Consider the following 21,408-nt stretch of genomic DNA (forward strand, 5'->3'; position numbering starts at 1 on the left):
AATAACATGAGCAGCTCTATTTCTTAAAGGTATATTTCTTAAACACCCATTTCTTAAAGGTACTCACATGACATTTGCTCCTTAGACTTGCAAGTAATTTTGTGACCAAAAAAGTTATCCAATTACTAATACAATGCAAGTAAAAAATGGGATTACTAAAGGAAATCATAAAAATTTAAATGAACTAACTTTTAACTGAAACTTTGTGACAATTTTGTAGAGATCACAGTTCTGCTCACACTACACCCAATCTGACCAGAACTGGTGAAAATGACCTGCTTCCCCAAAATAGTTAATAATTGTAGATAACTGGCAGGGCACGGCACTATCAAAGACAACCATTTTTGGCAATTGCCTTAAATGATTTTCTTCTACTATTCTTTTGGACAAAGTAATGTTATTCCGTGCTAGCTCCACAAATACCATCTGCCAAAAAATAACTGCATGAATGAGTAAAATTAGCAATTGAGAAATGGACGTTATAGAATATGCGGCATGACTGGTACAGCTCCAGTGACCCAGGTTCGATTCCGACCTTGGGTGACTGTGGAGTTTGCACATTCTCCCCATCTGCGTGGGTTTCCTCTGGATGCTCAGATTTCCTCCCACAGTCCAAAGATGTGCAGATTACATGGATTGGTCATGCTAAATTGCCCCTCAGTGTCCAAAAATACATAGGTTAGGTTGCGGGGATAGGGTGGTGCAGGGAGCCTAGGCAGGATGCTCTTTCGGAGGTCAGTGCAGACTCTACGGGCCGAATGGCCTTCTTCGGCATTGTTGGGACTCTATGTTCTATACAGTAAAGTTTGCAGGAATCATTTGAAACAGTAAGGTTTTAGATGTCTGGCATAAATCAAAATGGTCAGTACAATACATCTATGTTACTTAATCACAAGGCACACACACATACACTGGAGAAATGTGTAAACATGAAATGCGATCACTTTCACATTGCCCTAATTTTCCTATTCAAAGTCAATTTTCCCAAGTGCAATCAAATAGCATTTCTAATTCACCTTTAACTTGATAAAACGTGCCGACGATTGTAATCAGACAAAAATTTACACTGAGCCAGGCAGCACGGTGGCGCAGTGGTTAGGATTGCTATCTCATGGTGCCGAGGACCAGGGTTCAATCCTGGCCCCGGGTCACTATCCGTGTGAAGTTTGCACATTCTCCCAATGTCTGTGTGGGTCTCACCCCCACAACCCAAAAAGATGTGCAAGATAGGTGAATTGGCCACGTTAAATTGCCCCTTAATTGGGAAAAAGAATTGGATACTCTAAATTTATAAGAAAAATAAACTATGCGAAGCTAAAGGCAGTAAAATTCGGGTGACCGAAAGCTTGGTCAAAGAGGTAGAAAGGAGCATCATTAGGATGGGAATTCCAGAGTATCCGGCCAGAGTTGGTGGTATGTTGAGTTCTCAGGATTGAAAGTCTACAGAAGGTTACAGATATTGGGAGAGGTGAGGCTAGGATGGGATTTGGTTTTCGGAATGGAAATTTTAAAATTGAGATTTTGGTGGACCATCAGCCAACTTAGTAGTTAGCACTGCTGCCTCACAGCACGAGTGACTCAAGTTTGATTTCCATCTTGGGTGACTGTGTGGTTTGTATGTTCTCCGAGTGTCTGTGTGGGTTTCCTCTGGGTGCTCCGGTTTCCTCCCACTGTCCAAAGATGTGCAGGTTAGATGGATTGCCCATGATCAATGCGCAGGGTTACGGGGATGGGACAGGAGAGTGGGCCTAGGTGGACTGCTCTTTCAGAGGGTTGGTGCAGACTCGATGGGCTGAATGGCATCCTTCTGCACTGGCAAGGGTGTTAAGATTGATTCTATGATTGGTCTACAGATACCACGGAACTGCTCACTTTCATACTTCGAATACTCATACTCTTTAGCCTGTAACAAATCTTGAAATATGGAAAGATCGTCACTGGCAAACCGTGACATCTGAATCTAACGGCCTTAGAGAATACTCTACACTAAATAATCCAACAGATGAAAGAAATTTAAGATAAGGAACAACACTAATCAAGTGGCAGACATCATAGAAGTCAACACAAATAAATTTAACCCCAAATAATTTACCGATCGTCATACGAGAACATCTTACGCACCTGACTTTCAAGAGAGCACTGATGTATCAGGCTGTTCAGAAGAGTGGCAAGGGTGATTCCAGAGTTTGCATATCAGTAATGATGCCAATCTCATTAATTAACAGTCTTCACACATTACATTTACCAACATTAAATGAATCAGCTGAAGGATAGCAGATGAACTTCAATTTGTCTAGACACTTCATTCACACTCTTGCTCTCCTTTGTTTGTTGGGGGGAGGGTGAAAGGGAAGAAAGTAAAAGAGAATATCAATTCTGAGCTAGAAACACTGGAAAATTCAAGCCATTTAAGATCTGCACTGTGTTACAACCTACAATGAAGTATCCTGTATAGATTTTGGGATCAAAATTAGAAGTGCTACAGTTTCAGTTTTCTCGCACAAGAACTTTACTTCTGAAGAAAAGTCAGAACATTTCTCTCTCGACAGGTGTTGCAACAGCTACTGAGTATGTCCAGCATTTTTTTTTCAGTATGACACTTTTTACTTTTCCATAGTTCCTTGCGGGGTTTTTATTGAAGAAACCCAGTTCAACAGCATCAGGTTAAATAATTTAGAAATATCTATGTTCTAATGTACACATTCACACTACTGCTAAGAACAAGCCCAGACTTCTTAATTTGAATTAGGTTTACCAGACTGATTCCTGAGATGGCAGGACTGTCATACAAGGAGAGATTGACTAGGTTGGGACTGTTCTCGCTGGAGTTCAGAAGAATGAGGGGGGATCTCAGAGACTTATAATTTTAACGGGACTAGATAGGGTAGATGCAGGGAAGATGTGACCAATGATGGGTGTGTCCAGAACCAGGGGTCACAGTCTTGAGGATTCAGGGTAAACCATTTCGGACACAGATAAGGAGATATTTCTTCACACACAGAGTGGTGTGCCTGTGGAATTCATGACTACAGGAATTAGTTGATGCTAAAACTTCGAATATATTCAAGAAGCAGCTAGACATAGCACTTGGGGAGAATGGGATCAAAGGCTATGGGGAGAAAGCAGGATTAGTCTATTGAGTTGGATGATCAGTCAAGATCGCGATGAATGGCGGAGCAGGCTTGAAGGGCCAAAAGGCCTCCTCCTGCTCCTATCTTCTATGTATATATGTAATGTTTATAGAAGAGATTCATTTTTTAAATTCATTTGTGGGATGTGGGCATTGTTGGCTAGGCCAGGGTTTAATGCCCATAATTCCCTCACAAAAGGTGGCATAAGTTGTCTTCTTGAACCTACAATGACTGAGGTCCAAGTACACCCTCAATGCTGTTAGGGAAGGTGTTCCAGGATTTTGACCCAGCAACAGTGAAGTAACAGATATATTTCCAAGTCTAGATGCTGAATGATTTGGAAGGAAACTTCCAGGTGTGGATGTTCTATGTCTGCTGCCCCTGTCCTTCTAGATGGTAACAGTTGTGGGTTGCAAGGTACTGCCATGGAGCCTTGGTGAGTTCCTATAATGCATCTTGTTGATGGTGCACACTATAGCGGTAGAGGCAGGGAATGATTGTGGAAAAACTGCCTATCAAGGGAGTTGCTTTGAGCTGAATATGTCAAGCTTCTTGAGTGTTGTTGGAGCTGCAATCATCCAGGCAACTGGAGTATTCAAACACACTCCTGACTTGGGCCTCGTCGGTGGCGGACAGGCTTTGGGGAGTCAGCTGGTGAGTTACTTGCTGCAGGATTCCTAGCCTCGTACCTGCACATGTAGCCACAGTATTTATATGGCTAGTCCAATTCAGTGGTAGCCTCCCCCCCTCCCAGGATATTGATACAGTAAGAAGTCTTACAACACCAGGTTAAAGTCCAACAGGTTTGTTTCAAACACGAGCTTTCGGAGCACGGCTCCTTCTTCAGGTGAATGGAAAGGCTTTCCATTCACCTGAAGAAGGAGCCGTGCTCCGAAAGCTCGTGTTTGAAACAAACCTGTTGGACTTTAACCTGGTGTTGTAAGACTTCTTACTGTGCTCACCCCAGTCCAACGCCGGCATCTCCACATCAAGGATATTGATAGTGGGGGATTCAGCATTGGTCATGCCATTGAAAGTTAAGGGGTGATAAGATTCTCTCTTGTTGGATATAGTCATTGCCTGGCACTTTATTGCTACTTGTCAGCCAAAGCGTAGATATTGTCCAGGTTTTGCTGCATTTGAGCATGGACTGTTCCAGTATCTGGGAAGTCACGAATGGATCAGAAAAAATCCCCACTTCTGACCTTGTGGTGGAAGGTAGGTAATTGAAAAAGCAGCTGAAGATGGTTGCGCCCACAACTCTACGCTGAGGAACTCCTGCAGTGATGTATTGGAACTGAAATGATTGACCACCAACCCGCACAATGATTTTCCTTAGTGTCTGGTATGACTCCAACCAGCAGAGGGCTTCCCGCTGATTTTGCTAGGGCTCTTCGATACCACACTCAGTCAAATGCTGCCTTGATGTCAAGAGCAGTTACTCTCACCTCACCTCAGAAATTCAGCTCTTTTGGCCATGCTTGAACCAAGGCTGTAATCAGGTGAGGAGCAGAGTGACCTTGACGGGGCCCAAACTAAGTGCCAGTGAACAGGTTATTGCTAAGCAAATGCTGCTGGATAGCTCTGTTGATGACCCATTCAAGGAAGTGTTAGATGTGTTAAAAAGCATTACGGTGGACAAATCCCCAGGGCCAAGTGGCATCTCTCCCAGATTACTGAGGGAGTCAAGAGATGAAATCACTGGGCCTCTGACATAAATCTTTGTGTCCTTATTGGCCGTAGGTGAGATCCCAGAAGATTGGAGGATAGACAATGTTGTACAATGTTAAAATGGCTTGCAAGGATAATCCGGGTAATTATAGGCCACTGAGCTTGATGTCAGTGATAGTGAAATTATTGGAAAAGATTCCCAGAGATAGGATCTATGCACATTAGGAAATTAATGGTCGTATCAGCGACAGACAGCATGGTTTTGTACGAGGGAGGTCATGTCTCACTAATTTAATTTAATTTTTTGAGTTGACAAAAATAATTGATGAGGGAAGGGCTGTGGATGTTGTCTACATGGACTTTCATAAAGCATTTGATAAGGTCCCTCATGGCAGGCTGGTGCAAAAGATTAGATCACATGGGGTCAGGGGTGAACTAGCTGGATGGATCCAGAACTGGCTTGGCCACCGAAGACAGAGGGTAGCAGTGGAATGGTGTTTTACTGAATGGAGGTCTGTAACTAATGGTGTTCCGCAGGGATCAGCTCTAAAAATGACTTGGAAGAAAACGTAGCGGGTCTAATTAGCAAGTTTGCGGATGATAGTAAGATTGCAGGAGTTGTAGATAGTGATGAAGATTGTAAGAGAATACAACAGGATTTGGATAGGCTACAAAATTGGGCAGAGTAATGGCAGATGGAATTTAACCCGGACAAATGTGAGGTGATGCATTTTGGTAGATCCAATTCAGGTGGGAGCTACAAAATAAATGGCAGAACCATGAGGAGCATAGAGATACAGAGATCTGGGCGTGCAGGTCCACAGATCCTTAAAAGTGGCAGCACAGGTGGAAACGCAGGTAAAGAAAGCATATGGCATGCTTGCCTTCAGAGGACAGGGATCGAGTGTAAAAGCTCAAAAATTATGTTACAGTTATATAGAACGTTGGTTAGGCCACATTTGAATACGGTGTCCAATTCTCGTCACCGCACTACCAGAAGGACGTGGAGGCTTTGGAGAGAGTACGGAAAAGGTTTAAAAGGATGTTGCCTGGTATGGAGGGTATTAGCTATGAGGAGAGATTGAATAAACTGGGATTGTTCTCCCTGGAGAGATGGAGGCTGAGGGGTGACCTGATAGAAGTTTATAAAATTATTAGGGGTATGGATAGGGTGAATAGTTGGATGCTTTTTCCCAAGGTGGAAATGACAATTACAAGAGGGCACAAGTTCAAGGTGCCGGGGGGGGGGTTCAGTGGAGATGTGCGGGGGATGTTTTTTTGTACACAGGGTGGTAGTGGTGGCCTGAAATGCACTGCCACGTGAGGTGGTTGAGGCAGATACGTTTGCGACCTTTAAGACTTATCTGGTTAGGCACATGAACAGACGGGGCATAGGAGGATACAGGCGGTTGGGCTAGATAGGACACGTGATCAGCGCAGGCTTGGTGGGCCAACGGGCCTGTTCCTGTGCTGCACTGTTCTATTCCATTACATTACTGAAGATTGAGTGTGACTGATGGCTGGATGGACTTGCCCAGTTTTGTGCACAGGACATACCTGGGCAATGTTCCACATTTCTGTGTAGTACTAGTAAGTTAGAATAAGAGACAATGCAAAAAGCTTCAATTTCAACACCTGGATTTCTATAGTCCCTTAATATTGTAAATATCACATTGTGCTTCACAGGATGAAAAGTCAAACTTAGCAATGCCACAGGACATAATGCAGCCTAGGAGGCAATTATTTGGTTCACTGTTATTGTGCTGCTTATTTACTGGAGCAATCCAAAATTAATACCATCCCTCATAAATATTCAAAGTAAGTGATATAGCTTAAGATTTTCCTTAAGAGATGCAATGCCCTCTGCCTTAAACAGTCTGTGATAAAGAATTCCATTACCTCACAACCCTTGGTATCAAAATATGTTCCCGTATCTCTCTCCTTATTAAGTCTCCTCACTGTTCCAGTGGAAATAGCATTATGATTTTGTTCCCCCTCATATAGTTAGCATCCTTGCAAATCTGAAGGCATGCTTCTCAATGGTGTAAATGTTCCCCCCCATCTAGGGCAGCACAGTGGTTACGGCGCTGAGGACCCGGGTTTGATCCCGGCCCCGGATAATTGTCTGTGTGGAGTTTGTATTCTCCCCCTGTCTGCGGAGGTTTCACCCCCACAATTCAACGGTGTGCAGGTTAGGTGGATTGGCCACGCTACATTGCCCCTTAATTGGAAAAAAAATTAATTGGGTATTCAATTTATTTTAAAAAATAAATGCCCCCTTCTTATAATACAATGCCTAAACCTGTGCTCGAGCACTGTGGCTTACTAATTTTGTATTTTTAGTATTCATATTCTCAATACTTGATTTATAAAACGCAGAATGCTGTTGTCCTTATAATGGTTTTATCTGACAGTATTCACCCCTTGGAGAGTTATGGCTTTCAACAAAAGCGACTCCATTCACCCACACATCTCAATGACTTTCCATTGAGTATATACTCAGTCCTGTTTTTCCCCCTCCCAACATGTGTATTAATCCACGTTAAAACGTTAAATGCCTGTTAATTCCATTAACCCGACTATGAGTTCTTCACTTTTGCTAAATTTCTTATTTTTGAGTAAAATTTTGATCTGGTGCTCCCTATCCAAGCCCGAAGACCAAGTCATCTTTAATACACTATGACCAAAAACAGATTCAGCATCAACCATTGGGTGCTTCTCCAGTCCAAACACCCAAATATCCTAACCCTTTCGTCAAGCAACCGATTTTATAAAGGTATGTATTCGAAATTTTGACAAGGTGGTGGATTCCGAGATAAAGCTGGAAGCAGGAAGCATTAGGCGGAAACAGATATTCTAGGCAATGGACAGCAGAGCATTTGAAATGCACTCTTCATCAAGCAGGAACCCAATTTTGCATTCAGTCTAGTTGGGGCTGAACAAGTAGCTAAGTTAGATGGTATCAACCAAACTGGCTGAGGCGTTCCAAAGTTAAAGTGGAGAAATCGAGTCTCCTCCATGAGGAATGTCATAACAGTAAAACAAAAAGGTGGCTTCAGAGAGGGAGGGCTGGACATCATCAGTATACATAGGAAGTTGGTTTATGTTTAATGATTTGCTGAGGGGCAGTATGTAGGTGAAGACATATGTCCAATAATTCAATTTTGGGACATTCCCGAGGTAGCTTTGTGGGTGAGGAAACAGGAAATATTGGGGATATGTCAATTATATTGGCATAAAGAGGATTAAAACCATGCAATTAATGACAAGCTACTTTGATTAACATATTATTCAATAGCTTACTCTATACAAAATTTGTTAAATATGTAACTGAAATGCTTAAGCTCCAAACTGGTAACAAATCCCAATGCTTAAAAAATACATTAATTCCAAAGTGAAGCACAAAAGAATTTATGACAACACGTGAACCCTTTAATGCCTTAATTATTTTAAAGCACACTCAAAGCAATCAGTTATACGGCAGCTAGTTGGAACCAGTTATCCCTAACTATCACAGCTAGTTGGGTCCTTGGACAACAACTGAAAAGATACTTGGAAGGAGAAAAATTACATGCAGAGTTTAGAACATTTCAAAAAGGAGTAATGGTCACAATTGTACTATTAAAAATCAAAGCAACATGAAAGACTATGCTGAGAGGGAGGGTGGAAGTTAGTACGCAATCACCGAACAGTTATTTCCTGGATCCTGGTCAATATTGCAAACTTGATGAGAGGATTGACTGACTGCTTTAGGACTAAGAATTTTGGAGGGTAATTCTTTGGCAAAAGAGAATATCAAGCTCCATATAAGCTCAACTAACAATGGAAATATGACAGTTGCATTTGAGTTCTGAAAAGTTCATTCAATAAGTTAAGAACTATACGCAAAATCAAAGACAAGAGATTGGAATTGTTGGCTGAACTTTAAGAGTTATGAAGAAAACATATCTTAAAAGAAATAAAAAACGATTTCCACTACTTCAAAGACCATGGAGAGAATCAAGATACACAAGCATAAAATTGTGCCCAGTGAGGGTGGGTTATCTGAAAAAGGTTCATTAGTATACTGTACATTTCAATCATCATCATCAGAGCACATGGGATTTGATGGAAGTGATCAATATAAAGAAATAGAATGGGAAATAGGAGAGATTTGAGCAACTGTGAGTCAATAAGGGAAGAGTTAACAACCAGAGAACAAAAGTGTTATTCGAGATCAAATAAAAAAGGTAGGAATTGATGGCAGTGATCAATACAAGGAACCGATGGAAGTGATCAATTTGAATAAATAGAATGGGAAATATAACGAGAGATCTGGGGAACTGTGGGTCAACAACGGAAGAGCCAACAACCAGAGAAGAAAGAGCTATTTGACATCAAATTAAAAAGGTACAAATGTGGCTCGAGTGCAAAGCCACATAATGGTAACTTGTTTGAAAAAGATTGCTCTTGAAGGGGAAGAAATAGAAAAAAAGTGATGAACAAGAACTAAAGATATAATTGCGAATACATTTAAGTTAAAATTAAGTAAATAAGATATATCTTGTAATATTAACAATTGAATGCCAAACTACAAAGTTTGAACTGAAGTGTCTGTCTATTTCCAAATTATTTAGTGGTGCAGTCAAGATATTAATGAGTAGGTTAATGTACAAACCTAACAATAACTCTCTAAGTTGGTTATAATATTGGGATTGGTGCACTTGTCATTTGTGGACAGGAACAACTTTTTTTTGGGTAATTTAGTTCTAATGCTTTCATAAAATGCAATTGTCAATATATTAAATCAAGGGTGACACGGTTGCGCAGTGGTTAACATTGCTGCCACACAGCAACGAGGACCCGGGTTCGATCCTGGCCCCGGCTAACTGTTCGTGTGGAGTTTGCACATTTTCCCTGTGTCTCCCTCTCTGAAGCCACCACAACCCAAAAAGATGTGCAGGGCAGGTGGATTGGACATGCTAAATTGCCCCTTACTTGGGTAACAAAATAATTGGGTACTCTAAATTTATTTTAAAAAACATTAAAACAGCAAATAACTTCAATCTTAATACATGCACTCACTTAAGTGAACCAAATCAAAGCCCTGAAGTCACTCCTATGTTGGCATTGTAGAAGAAAGATTTAGGGCATTTTGCACTAAAGAACTGATTCACTTCTCAACAACATAAATGACAAAACATAATACACAAAATTTTCGACAATTGTATGATTCAAACAATGCCAGTACATCTCCATTTCTTAGGCAAAATAAATTACTGCTTGCTTTGCTGCCAATTAAAATAACATTTTGACTAACAGGCCTGGAGTCTTTAAATTCTAAGCTTCAGGGGCGGCTTGGTAGCGCAGTGGTTAGCACTGCTGCTTACGGTGCTGAGGACCCAGGTTCGATCCCGGCCCTGGGTCACTGTCTGTGTGGAGTTTGCACATTCTCCCCATGTCTGCATGGCTTCGTCCCCACAACCCAAAGATGTGCAGTTAGGTAGATTGGCCATGCTAAATTGCCCCTGAATTGGAAAACAATAATTGGGTAATCTAAATTTACTTTTTTCAAACTATAAGCTTAACGGTTCTTAGCAATATTCGGGATTGGGCATATTCAGGCTGTACAATTACTGCACTGTATCTGTTAATCTTCATATCAAAGTCATCTGTGCCAATATCTCTCAATATAATCCAATGTAAAATTTTGTCTGAAAATGTTCCTCTGAAGTACTTTGGACGTTACAGTTCAAGGCACCATATAAATGCAGGTTGTTTTGATATTCTAGAACTTCAAACCAACAGAAGCTGAGCAAATAGCATAAATATTTGAAATAACAATGAATATTTTATAAATAAACATAAATCATATGATAAAGCAATCTTTAGATCCCAGCCTCCATAGAATACCAGCAAAAATTAAAATGGGAATCTACAATTTCTATAAAATAAAGGATTGTTCATTTTTATTTGGTAAATAAGGTATCAACCCATCAGAAACTTTTCTTTATATTAAATCTATTTTGGGAAATTCTTAAGATCATTCAGATTTAAAAACAATCTACCTGTATCACAAAGTTTTATCTATATTTAAGTTCTATAATGCTTTTCCATCCTGTCATTTTCCATGCACTTTTAAAATGAGCACAACCGATAACATAGAATTTCCATAATTTTGGTTTCTAGAAGCACAGTGTTATCTCTGATCATTACCTAATATCAAATTACAAAGCACCATGTTCGAATTTTCTATTTCCCGAACATAGAATAAGGTTTAATCAAAAGAAACAGGCTCTTGTACACCAAGGGTAGTGGCAAGTCTAGGTTGGAGAGGGGACGGACACAGTCAGGGTCGCAAGGCATGAGAGGCAGAAGAGGGGTGGCAACCCGATTTTATTTTGCATTTCCAATACAGCTATGGTTGATAAGATTTACTGTTAAAAGATTTTAACGGACAATTGTACTTCGAATTAACCAATTATAATTATGAGGTTTATTAATATATTTTAGGGTAAATTAAGTGTCTCTACCAATCAATAAACCTGGGTGGTTTGCTTGTTCGAGATCAAAGAAGGATTGGATTGATTCACTGACAAGATAGAACATAGAACGATACAGCGCAGTACAGGCCCTTCGGCCCTCGATGTTGCACCGATGCAAAGTAATTACGGTTGGAAACAATAGTAGCAGTCTCTGAACTTACAATGGGTAGTGCATGAGTTTCCCAAAGTCCCAGAAAGGTATTGGGTTGTAAACTGTTGTGGTGTTTGTTGTCCATTTATTTTTAAGATGAAAGGGAGTTGAATAGCTAATGAATCTTGTATCAAGGTGCAAATGCTGATGTGTTTCAAGTTGCAATGGGGAACAGAGCTATGTTGAAATTAGTAAATATCACAGACAGGAGAAAGTCTGGGCGGTCAGCAAAGAGAAAGGACGGTTTGACTTTGCCAGCTACCACAACCAAATTATGGAGGTGGATCCTGCAGTCATCTAAGGATTCTGGCAGATTCATCCAGACATGGCCAGTGGAAAGCAGAATCGCTGGTACAAGCTTTACTGGTGGTGGTGAATTTAAGAGTCTCAGAAAACCTAAGAAAAGTGCATAGATATGGTCACTTGAAGTTACTACTCAGCAAAATTGAGATATGGAAACCACTTGAAGCTGGGAATAACAGTACTGGTTGCCAAAAGGACTGTAAATTGTGGATATTGCCATGGGTAATGAGCACAAAAGAGAACATAGAACATAACAGCGCAGTACAGACCCTTCGGCCCTCGCTGTTGCGTCGACCTGTGAAACCACTCTAAAGCCCATCTACACTACTCTCTTATCATCCAAATGTCTATCCAATGACCATTTGAATGCCCTTAGTGTTGGCGAGTCCACTACTATTGCAGGCAGGGCATTCCACGCCCTTACTACTCTCTGAGTAAAGAACCTACCTCCGACATCTGTCCTATATCTATCTCCCCTCAATTTAAAGCTATGTCCCCTCGTGCTAGAAATCACCATCCGAGGAAAAAGGCTCTTACTGTCCACCCTATCTAATCCTCTGATCATCTTGTATGCCTCAATTAAGTCACCTTTTAACCTTGTTCTCTCTAACGAAAATAGCCTCAAGTCCCTCAGCCTTCCCTCTTAAGATCTTCCCTCCATACCAGGTAACATCTTGGTAAATCTCCTCTGCACCCTTTCCAATGCTTCCACATCCTTCCTATAATGCAGTGACCAGAATTGCACGCAATACTGCAAATGCGGCCGCACCAGAGTTTTGTACAGCTGCAACATGACCCCATGGCTCCGAAACTCAATAAAGGCTAACACACCATACACCTTAACAACCCTCTCAACCTGGGTGGCAACTTTCAGTGATCTATGTACATGGACACCGAGATCTCTGCTCATCCACACTACCAAGAATCTTACCATTAGCCCAGTACTCTGTCTTCCTGTTATTTCTACCAAAATGAATCACCTCACACTTTTCTGCACTAAACTCCATTTGCCACCTCTCAGCCCAGCTCTGCAGCTTATCTACGTCCCTCTGTAACTTATAACATCCTTCCGCACGGTCCACAACTCCACCGACTTTAGGGTCATCTGCAAATTTACTCACCCATCCTTCTACACCCTCCTCCAGGTAATTTATAAAAATGACAAACAGCAGTGGCCCCAAAACAGATCCTTGTGGTACACCACTAGTAACTGGACACCAGTCAGAACATTTCCCATCAATCACCACCCTTTGTCTTCTATCAGCTAGCCAATTTCTGATCCAAACTGCTAAATCACCCTGAATCCCATGCCTCCGTATTTTCTGCAATAGCCTACCGTGGGGAAAAGAGCAATGTCACTTTTCTGTAGTTATAGAGTTTAAGCTGCCTACAAGAAGAAAATAGTATCTAGTCAAGTATTTTTTAGTCATTTGTTAAAGTAAAAGTTTTAAAAGGTGTAATCTTGACATGTTATTCTTTCAGCTAACAACTGCAAGTTTGAATCTCTAGTTATCGGTCTCAATGGATAACGTTAACAGACCACATGCATTTCTTGCTCCAAACATCTACTCACAAAAAGTTACCTCAATTTGCTACAGCAGCATCTAGAGGCAATTACAATATGATTTACAGGCAATTTGGAAGGATTTCCTGTGCAGAAACTTCACATTATACTTAGGAAAATGTGCCTCTTTAAAAAGAAATTTGCTTCATTTTTAAAACCATCACAATAGATGAAGTTATGTTGACCATCATTGCAAGTTATCAAATTATTAGGAGCTGGAAATTAATTACCTGCTTAACTTACATGGTCTTAATTTGCTTAATCAATCTTCAAGATTTGTCAATAAGTATCCCCCAAAATATAGGACTGAGTGAGGCGCAAATAATATTTGCACAGTTTTAGCTTTTTGTTTCAGACAATCAGAGATTGGTTTAATGCAGATAGGAGTTTGGCAGACAGGGTCAAGACCTTGGATGAGAGTAGTAGATGGCTTGTTATGGTATGAAGAAATGTTATTTAATTCTCGTAGTTATACAAATATTGGAAGGTAGGAATTATGGAAAATGGTGTTTTTCATCCCAACCGATCTTATTTACATGGAGAGAATTGTGGCGCAGTGGTTAGCACTGGGACTACACCGCTGAGGACCCGGGTTCGAAACCCGGCCCTGGGTCACTGTCCGTGTGGAGTTTGCACATTCTCCCCGTGTCTGCATGGGTTTCACCCCCACAACTCAAAGATGTGCAGGTTAGGTGGAATGGCCACACTAAATTGCCCCTAATTGGGAAAAAAAAATAATTGGGTACTCTAAATTTATTTTTAAAAAGCATGGAGAGAATAAAAACAAAGTCTCAAGATTTGGTCCGTCACCAAATATACTCTTCAAGACCACAGTCTAGGCATCATATTGCGTTTTGAACAATGGCTATGGGGCGGATGTGGAAGAGTATAAGATTCCAGGATCAGTGGTTTTAGCTATGAAATGAGAACATGGAAATCATTTCTAGAACAGAGAAGGTATAGAGTAGTAAAAACTGACACCAAGGACATTTTGATTGAGTCTGGCATTAAGGAGCCCTGGCAAAATTGAAATCAATGGAAAACAAATCGAGTCATGCCAAGCTATAAAATTATCTCAATCCCAGGACACTGCTGACGAGTTCCTCATGGTAACGTCCTAGGCCCAGCCATCTTCAGCTGCTTTATCAAGACCTTCCTTCCATCATAAGGTCAGGACTGGGGATGTTCGCTGATGATTGTACAATGTTCAGTTCAATTTGCAACTGCTTTGATACTGACACAGCCCATACCGAGACTGGCATTCAGGCTTGGACTGATAAGTGGCTAGAGGGGCAGCATGGTGGCGCAGTGGTTGGCACTGCAGTCTCACAGTACCTAGGTCCCAGGTTCGATCCCGGCTCTGGGTCACTGTCCGTGTGGAGTTTGTACATTCTCTCCGTGTTTGCGTGGGAGCAAACACAAAGATGTGCAAGTTTGATGGATTAAACGTGCTAAATTGCCCCTTAATTGGAAAAAATTAATTGGATACTCTCAAGTTAAAAAAAATATAAGTGGCAAGTAATCTGACCATTTCCAACAACATAATTTTAACCACCTCCCCATGACATTCAACAAACCATTACGGTCACTAAACCCCTACCAACCAATGACCAGAAACAAGTCACATAAATACTGTGACTACAAGAGCAAGTCAGAGGCTGGAAATTCTGCACCTGGCCACCATCTATAAAACACAAGTCAGGAATATGATGGGATACTGTCCAGTTGCCTGGATGAATATATTTCTAACAACACACATGAAACTTTGTCAACCAGGACACGTCAGTCCACTTGATTGGCACCCCTTCAGCCTGTCACCTTAAACGTTCACTTCCCCACTCCAATGCACTGTGGCAGCAGTGTGTACCATATAAAATATACATTGCTGCAACTCACCAAGACTCCTTCAACTGTATTATCCAAACCCATGACTTCTGAAGGACAAGGAAAGCCAATGAATAGGAACACTGCCACCTCCAAGTTCCTCTCCAAACCACACACACCCCAACTCAGACTTAGACAGTCATTCCTTCACTGTTGCAGGAACAAATGCTGGAACTCCCTTCCCAGTAGCACTGCAGGTGTGCTTGCACCAGATAAGACTACAGTAGTTCAAGAAAACAGCTCAATACCACCTTCACAAGAGCAATTCAGGATAGGCAAATGCTGGCCTTGCCAGTGACAACCACATGCCCCGAAAAAATAAAACAGAATATGCTGGAACCCAAGTGAAACGACATGTGAAGAATTAACTTTTTTGGATGTGCAACTTTTTAGATTATTAACGTATGTATTCAAAGCTAACTGGTCTATTTCCTTCACAGATATGGTCTGTTAGTGCATTCAGCATTGTTTCATATTTTCAGCTGTTGCAGTTTTCTGTTCATAAGGTTGCACAGGAGAATGGATTAATATATTGAAATTGGTGAGATCTTAAAAAGGACAACCAAAAGAATTAAGATATTGTTAAATTAAAGATTGGAGCAGTCCAAACTGAAAAATTGATAGAAACAGAATCCCTAATCATGAACCTTAATGAAGGTAGTAGATAAACATTTGGGAGAAACGCCCAAGGGTATAGGGAAAGGACAAAGAATTGGGAATAAATTAGAGCTGGCACATGTGTCATGGGCTGCAGAACCTGCTGTGCTGTTACATCCTATGGTTCCAATTGTAAGTTATAAGTAGAGTTTTATGAACCCAACTATCGAAGTTGAAAACCACTTCACCCAAATGCTTAGTCAATAAAGGTGAAACACAGAATAAACATACCTAACGAAAAGAGAAGTCCCTGCGCGTTACATTTCATCAGGGAAAATACTTCCTGTATACTGGAGCCCTAAATGTTGAAATTGTATTTTCACCTGTTTTTCAGACTCTACAGGGTGGCTCAAAGGACATTCAATCGCAGCAGCTTTATGTGGCAAATACAGGCCGTTGAGGCTCGATAACTATCGTCGTCAGTATATTTTGAATTACAATTAAAAATGTAACACTACAGTACAAGATGTTTTGTCCACGTTATCTACTTTAATAGGTCATTTCATTCGAAGTTCGCGTCCATAAACTAAACAGGTAGTTTTGAAAACTTAATCGGTTGTTCAGATCGTACGAAAACAGATACAATGCTTTTTTAAAATGTGGTTGTTAAGTTGAGACACTAGAGAATTATAAATGTGAAACTATTACTTTTCACCTAAATCTATCAGTTCAATTGCCTTTCGTTTCCCAGATGCTGTGCCTACCTACATCCACTTACCAACTGAACTGGCGAAATACTATACCACATTTTTTTTTTAAAAAGTAAATACACGCTGTAGTAAATTGCAGACTGATCAAATGCCCCCAAATCACGTATTACTAGTATTTACCATTATCAAACTGGGGCGCAAAGAACTACGTTCTAAATCAACCTACCTTCATGGCGGATGTCCCGCCCCCAGACTGCAGCCATTGGCTGCGAAAACCCCGCCGTGCGCCACATTGGTGAGCGGTTTGTGGCTGAGTGGCGCGTCCAGCTGTCACTCGAACCAGATGAGCAGACTTCCGCCACAAAGCTAGGTCGCTCTGTCGTTCAAATAAAAGCTTCCCCCACCCCCCCAACAACGTGTAGGCCTCGCGTTGACTACATAAAAGAAGCGACTTAGTTTTCCGTTCAACCGAGTCTCTTGGTGACTTTTACGGAAATATGAGACTCGAATTAAAATGAAGGGGGCCGACCGGATTGGGAAGAATGGCTCAGTCGTTTTTTTAAAAAAAACTTGAGCTGGAAGTTCTAAATTCAAATACTGAAAAAACCCCGCTCGGCTCAGAGGCTCGTATGTTTACACGCTACAAAAAAAAATAAAATACCTTCTAGCTTGAGCAAAGCAGGGGATCGAATGGGACCTTAAACCCGTGAAGTTTGAAGTTAAAAAACGCACATTTCCGTACCTGCGAACACATAACAAAAGTTCTAGACCTTTCTTGCCTTCGCCTATAAAGCCAGCCAGCCCGTTCTAAAAGCAAACAATCATCATGGCGCCCACTTTCCATTATTTCCCGGAGAGTTTTCCCCTCCTTTGCGGCTCGCTGATTGGCTGCAGCTCGGACCGTACCATTCGGCCTCACGTGAAGAAAAACAAACGGAGCCGGAGCGAGCGGGCTCGCGCGCCCAGGCCGCGGCTGTTGGGGGCGGCGCGAGCCTCCTGCCGGGCAACCGCGTCCCTGCTGTGGCCCGTTCAACTTGCGCCGAGGAGGAGAGAGTGGGATGGGGGAAGCAAGCCAGCCACCGAGGAGGGGGGGGGGACCGACTTCTCGCCTCCTTCACGCTGCGCACGTATACTTCAGGGCGATGTTTGTGTTCGGCAAGTGCATTTGGAAGGCTCTGCAAATGTTTTAAATATTACCCAGAACTGGGTTAGATACCATCGAATTCGTGTTAATGTTGAAAGCGCCGTCTTCTTTGTGCGGTGTGGGGGTGAATGATTGTACCCTGACTGATTTGGTGATATGGAGCGCAGGCTGCCCTTACTTTGTTTCTTGGAAACTTTTGCTTCGTCAATGGGAGCTCGACATCGAAGTACGTATATCGATCAACAACGTATTGTGGAATAGGAGTTTACTGGAAGATGAGGATCAAAGTATCGTGTTTTCTTTCTCCTTAAAAACTTGAAAGTTCATATTGATATCCCGTAACGTACTCCAGCTGGGACCTGGTCGCACTTGCAGGCATCACCCCTGGGTCCCCACTCTCATTGGATGTGGAATGTCATTCACATTTTATAGTCCTTAAATAGTCTTCCAACATCTTAACTTTGGCAAAATATTATCCACTCACCCAGCCCCTTCCTCTTTTGCCTTCCCACGCTGCTTGATTTGCTGCCAATAAGTCCCAACTCTTGCAAAATAACTACCATGTTTGTATCTATTATGTGTTGCCCCATTCCAGATCTTTAAACCATGGAAGGGCATTTGCCCCTTAGGAGTGTTTGCTGCTTCTTTGTTTCTTAAGTTTAGCTTCTTCTAATTGAGACACTGATCTCTCTATCTTATCTGTGTCATTTGCTCTCTGCTATTGCCACCCCACCCATCTCACAAGGTTATTTTTAAAAATGTTACCTCCATCCTCTTATTTAAAAAAAGTCTAATCTACCTTGAGCAAAACTCCCTACTATAATCGATAATTATGCGGTCGTTGTCTATTTTGTCCAACAAAATGTTTTGTGTGTTTACAAATGAGTCTTTTCTTGATCACAACCTTATGCTGTGATATTATTTCCATATTTTTGACTGACATATTCCAGGTCACTTGTATACACTCGTCAAGGCCACTTGCCTGACTTTACAACAATCATGCCCCTGGCCGAGACTATTCAGGTGGTGATATGGTGCTCTGAGATCCTCTCGCAGCCCCCATGCCTTGCTCTCGTCTCCCCTTTAATAACCCCCTTCTTTATATCCCACTTCTTTCCACCACTGTCTTTCTCATTAATTGCCCTCCTGTCCAATCTCTGCTTTGGTTATAGGATCGCTTAGCTCTGAATAGTTTTAGTTTCCAAGGTTTAACATGCATGTAGCCCTGTTTCACCAAGTTTGCGCATCATTTTCAGGTCTACCTGGTGTCTACCTTTCAACAGTCATACAACCAGGATTAGTTATAAGGCATGGCAGTGACAGAAGAACACAGTTATGCCAGGTGGCAAGATTCCAAATGTATGCTCTTGCCTTCAATTCCATCCTGTCCCTATTGGACTTCAATTGTTTCACATTGATGGCCAAGACTCTTAGTTTTTGGGAAGGCATCTCAGAACTTATCGGTCTCTCTTCATCTCTTCTAAGATGCTCCTCAAATCTTGCCTTGTTGACCAAGTTTTTGGTCATCTGCAGTAATATCTCCTTATTTGACTCGGTGTCAAATTTTGTTTTGTAACAGTCCTGTGAAGCACATGTTGACATTTTACTAATTTAAAGATGCTATATGAATCCAAGTTGTGTGTAAATCCATTAATTGATTTATTCCTCCCTATCTCTAACCTCCAATCCTGTGTGCCCAAGACCGGTTCATTCTTCTGTCCGTATGAGTTAATTTCCCCTTTCCCTTTACCCCACAATAAGTGGCCCTTGCTTCAGTTGTTTAGGCCCCATGAACCGGGCTGCAGTTCATTTAGGGTGGGTACACCCATAGTGCTGTTAGGGACAGAGTTCCAGAATTTTGACCTTGTGACAATTACAAAGCAGGATTATGAGTGGCTTAGAGGGGAGCTTTCAGGTGTCTGCTGCCCTTGGTTTTTTAGATGGTCGTGGGTTTGGAAGGTGCTGCCTAAGGAGCCTACGTGAGTTTCTGCATTTTGTAGATGATGCTGTTACTGTGCGTCGGTGATGGAGGGAGTGAATGTGGATGGGGTGTCATAGAATTTTTTACAATGCAGAAGGAGGCCAGTCTGTCCATCGAGTCTGCAGCGGCCCTTGGAAAGAGCACCACACCTCCTGTAACCCAGTAATCCCACCTAACATTTTGGACACTAAGAGGCAATTTAGCATGGCCAATCCACCTGAACATCTTTGGACTGTCGGAGGAAACCTGAGCACCCGGAGGAAACCCATGCAGACATGGGGAGAAAGTGCAAACTCTGCACACAACGGTCACCCAATGCTGGAATTGAACCTGGGTCCCTGGAGATATGAGGCAGCAATGCTAACCACTGTACCACCATGTCGCTGTGTCATTCCAGCATGCTGCTTTGTCCTGGATGGCATCAAGTCTCTTGAGTGTTGTTGGAGCTGCACTCATCCAGGCAAGTGGAGAATATTCCATCGCACTACTTGTAGATGATGGACAGGCTTGGGGACTTGGGAGTTGAGTTCTATGATTCTGTGAGTTACTTGCCTCAGGATTTCTAGTCTCTAACCTGCTCTTGTGGCCACAGTATTTATATGGCTAATCCAGTTCATTTTCTGGTCTGTGGTAAATCCCAGGATTCAGCAATGGTAATGCAATTGTATGTCAAGGATGATGGTTAGATTCTCTCTTGTTGGAAATGGTCTTTGCCTGGTATTTGTCTGACGCGAATGTTGCTTGTCAGCCCACTTGTTGCCACATGTTAGCCAAGCCTGGATATTGTCCATGTCTTGCTGCATTTGCACATGGACTGCTTCAGTATCTGAGGCGTTGTGAATATTGCTCAAGATTGTGCAATCATCAGCAAACATCCCCAATTCTGACCTTAGAATGGAAGATAGGTGAAGCAGCTGAAGGTGGTTGGGCCTAGGACACTACCTTGAGAAACTCCTATAGTGATGTCTTGGAGCTGAAATGACTGACCAACAACCACAACCAACTTTCTTTGTGCTAGGTATAGAATAGAATCCATATAGTGCCGAAGGAGGCCATTTGGCCTATCGCATGAGCACAGACCCTCCGAAAGAGCACCCTACCTAGGCCCACTCCTCCACCCTATCCCTGTAACCCGGTACCCTATCTAACCTTGGGACACTAAGGGGCTATTTAGCATGGCCAATCCACCTAACCTGCACATCTTTGGCAAGAAACCAGAGCACCCGGAGGAAAGCAATGCAGAAAGTTCAAACTCCACATAGACAGTGACCCAAGGCCAGAATTGAACCCGGGTCCCTGGCGCTGAGACAGCAGTGCTAACCACTGTGCCACCCTGTCGCCCTGTGACTCCAACCAGTTGAGAGTTTCCCCCTGATTCTCATTGTCACCAGTTTTGTTAGGGTTCCTTGTTGACACACGGTCACACGTGGATTTGATGCGAAGAGTAGTCACTCTCACTTCACCTCTGGAGTTCAGCTCTTTTGTCCATGTTTGAACCAAAGCTGTAATTAGACAATGAATGCGAAGGCCAACGGCTCAATCGCGAGTGCAAACAGCAGGTGGGACATAGGACATCCCTGCCTCGTCTCATGGTGGAGAGAAAAGTATCTCGAGCTGATGTTTGTGCGGACATTCGCCCTCGGCTCCTTATATAGTAGCTTTACCCAGTTCACAAATCGTGCTCCAACCCCAAACTGCTCCAGAACTGCCATCAAGTACCCCCATTCTACCCGGTCAAACGCCCTCTC

At 42.2% G+C, this 21,408-nt stretch overlaps 2 protein-coding genes across 6 annotated transcripts in view; one reads left to right on the forward strand and one right to left on the reverse strand.

Annotated features, from left to right (window-relative positions):
- Positions 1-17,486, reverse strand: part of LOC119965250 (CCR4-NOT transcription complex subunit 6) — a 143,931-nt gene extending 126,445 nt beyond the window's left edge. Inside the window, exons 1-2 of one of the 3 annotated variants that reach the window (XM_038795740.1) lie at positions 17,278-17,486; positions 2,122-2,322 (exon numbers count right to left, since the gene is read on the reverse strand). The gene's annotated coding sequence lies outside the window, so the exon portion shown is untranslated. Of the gene's footprint in view, positions 1-2,121; positions 2,323-16,603; positions 16,720-17,277 lie in introns of those variants that run through there. The other 2 variants (XM_038795742.1, XM_038795741.1) reach the window with 2 other exon arrangements.
- A 70-nt stretch (positions 17,487-17,556) lies between these two features.
- The window catches only part of LOC119965249 (glutamine--fructose-6-phosphate aminotransferase [isomerizing] 2-like), a 206,590-nt gene continuing 202,738 nt past the window's right edge, over positions 17,557-21,408 (forward strand). For 2 of the 3 annotated variants that reach the window (XM_038795735.1, XM_038795736.1), the window contains exon 1: positions 17,557-17,905. In XM_038795735.1, the coding sequence (XP_038651663.1) occupies positions 17,768-17,905 (138 nt within the window). In that variant the 5' untranslated portion in view covers positions 17,557-17,767. The remainder of the gene's footprint in view (positions 17,906-21,408) is intronic. The other variant, XM_038795737.1, reaches the window with a different exon arrangement.

The sequence above is a fragment of the Scyliorhinus canicula genome, chromosome 4 (assembly GCF_902713615.1).
Source record: "Scyliorhinus canicula chromosome 4, sScyCan1.1, whole genome shotgun sequence".
NCBI classification, from domain to species: Eukaryota; Metazoa; Chordata; class Chondrichthyes; order Carcharhiniformes; family Scyliorhinidae; genus Scyliorhinus; species Scyliorhinus canicula.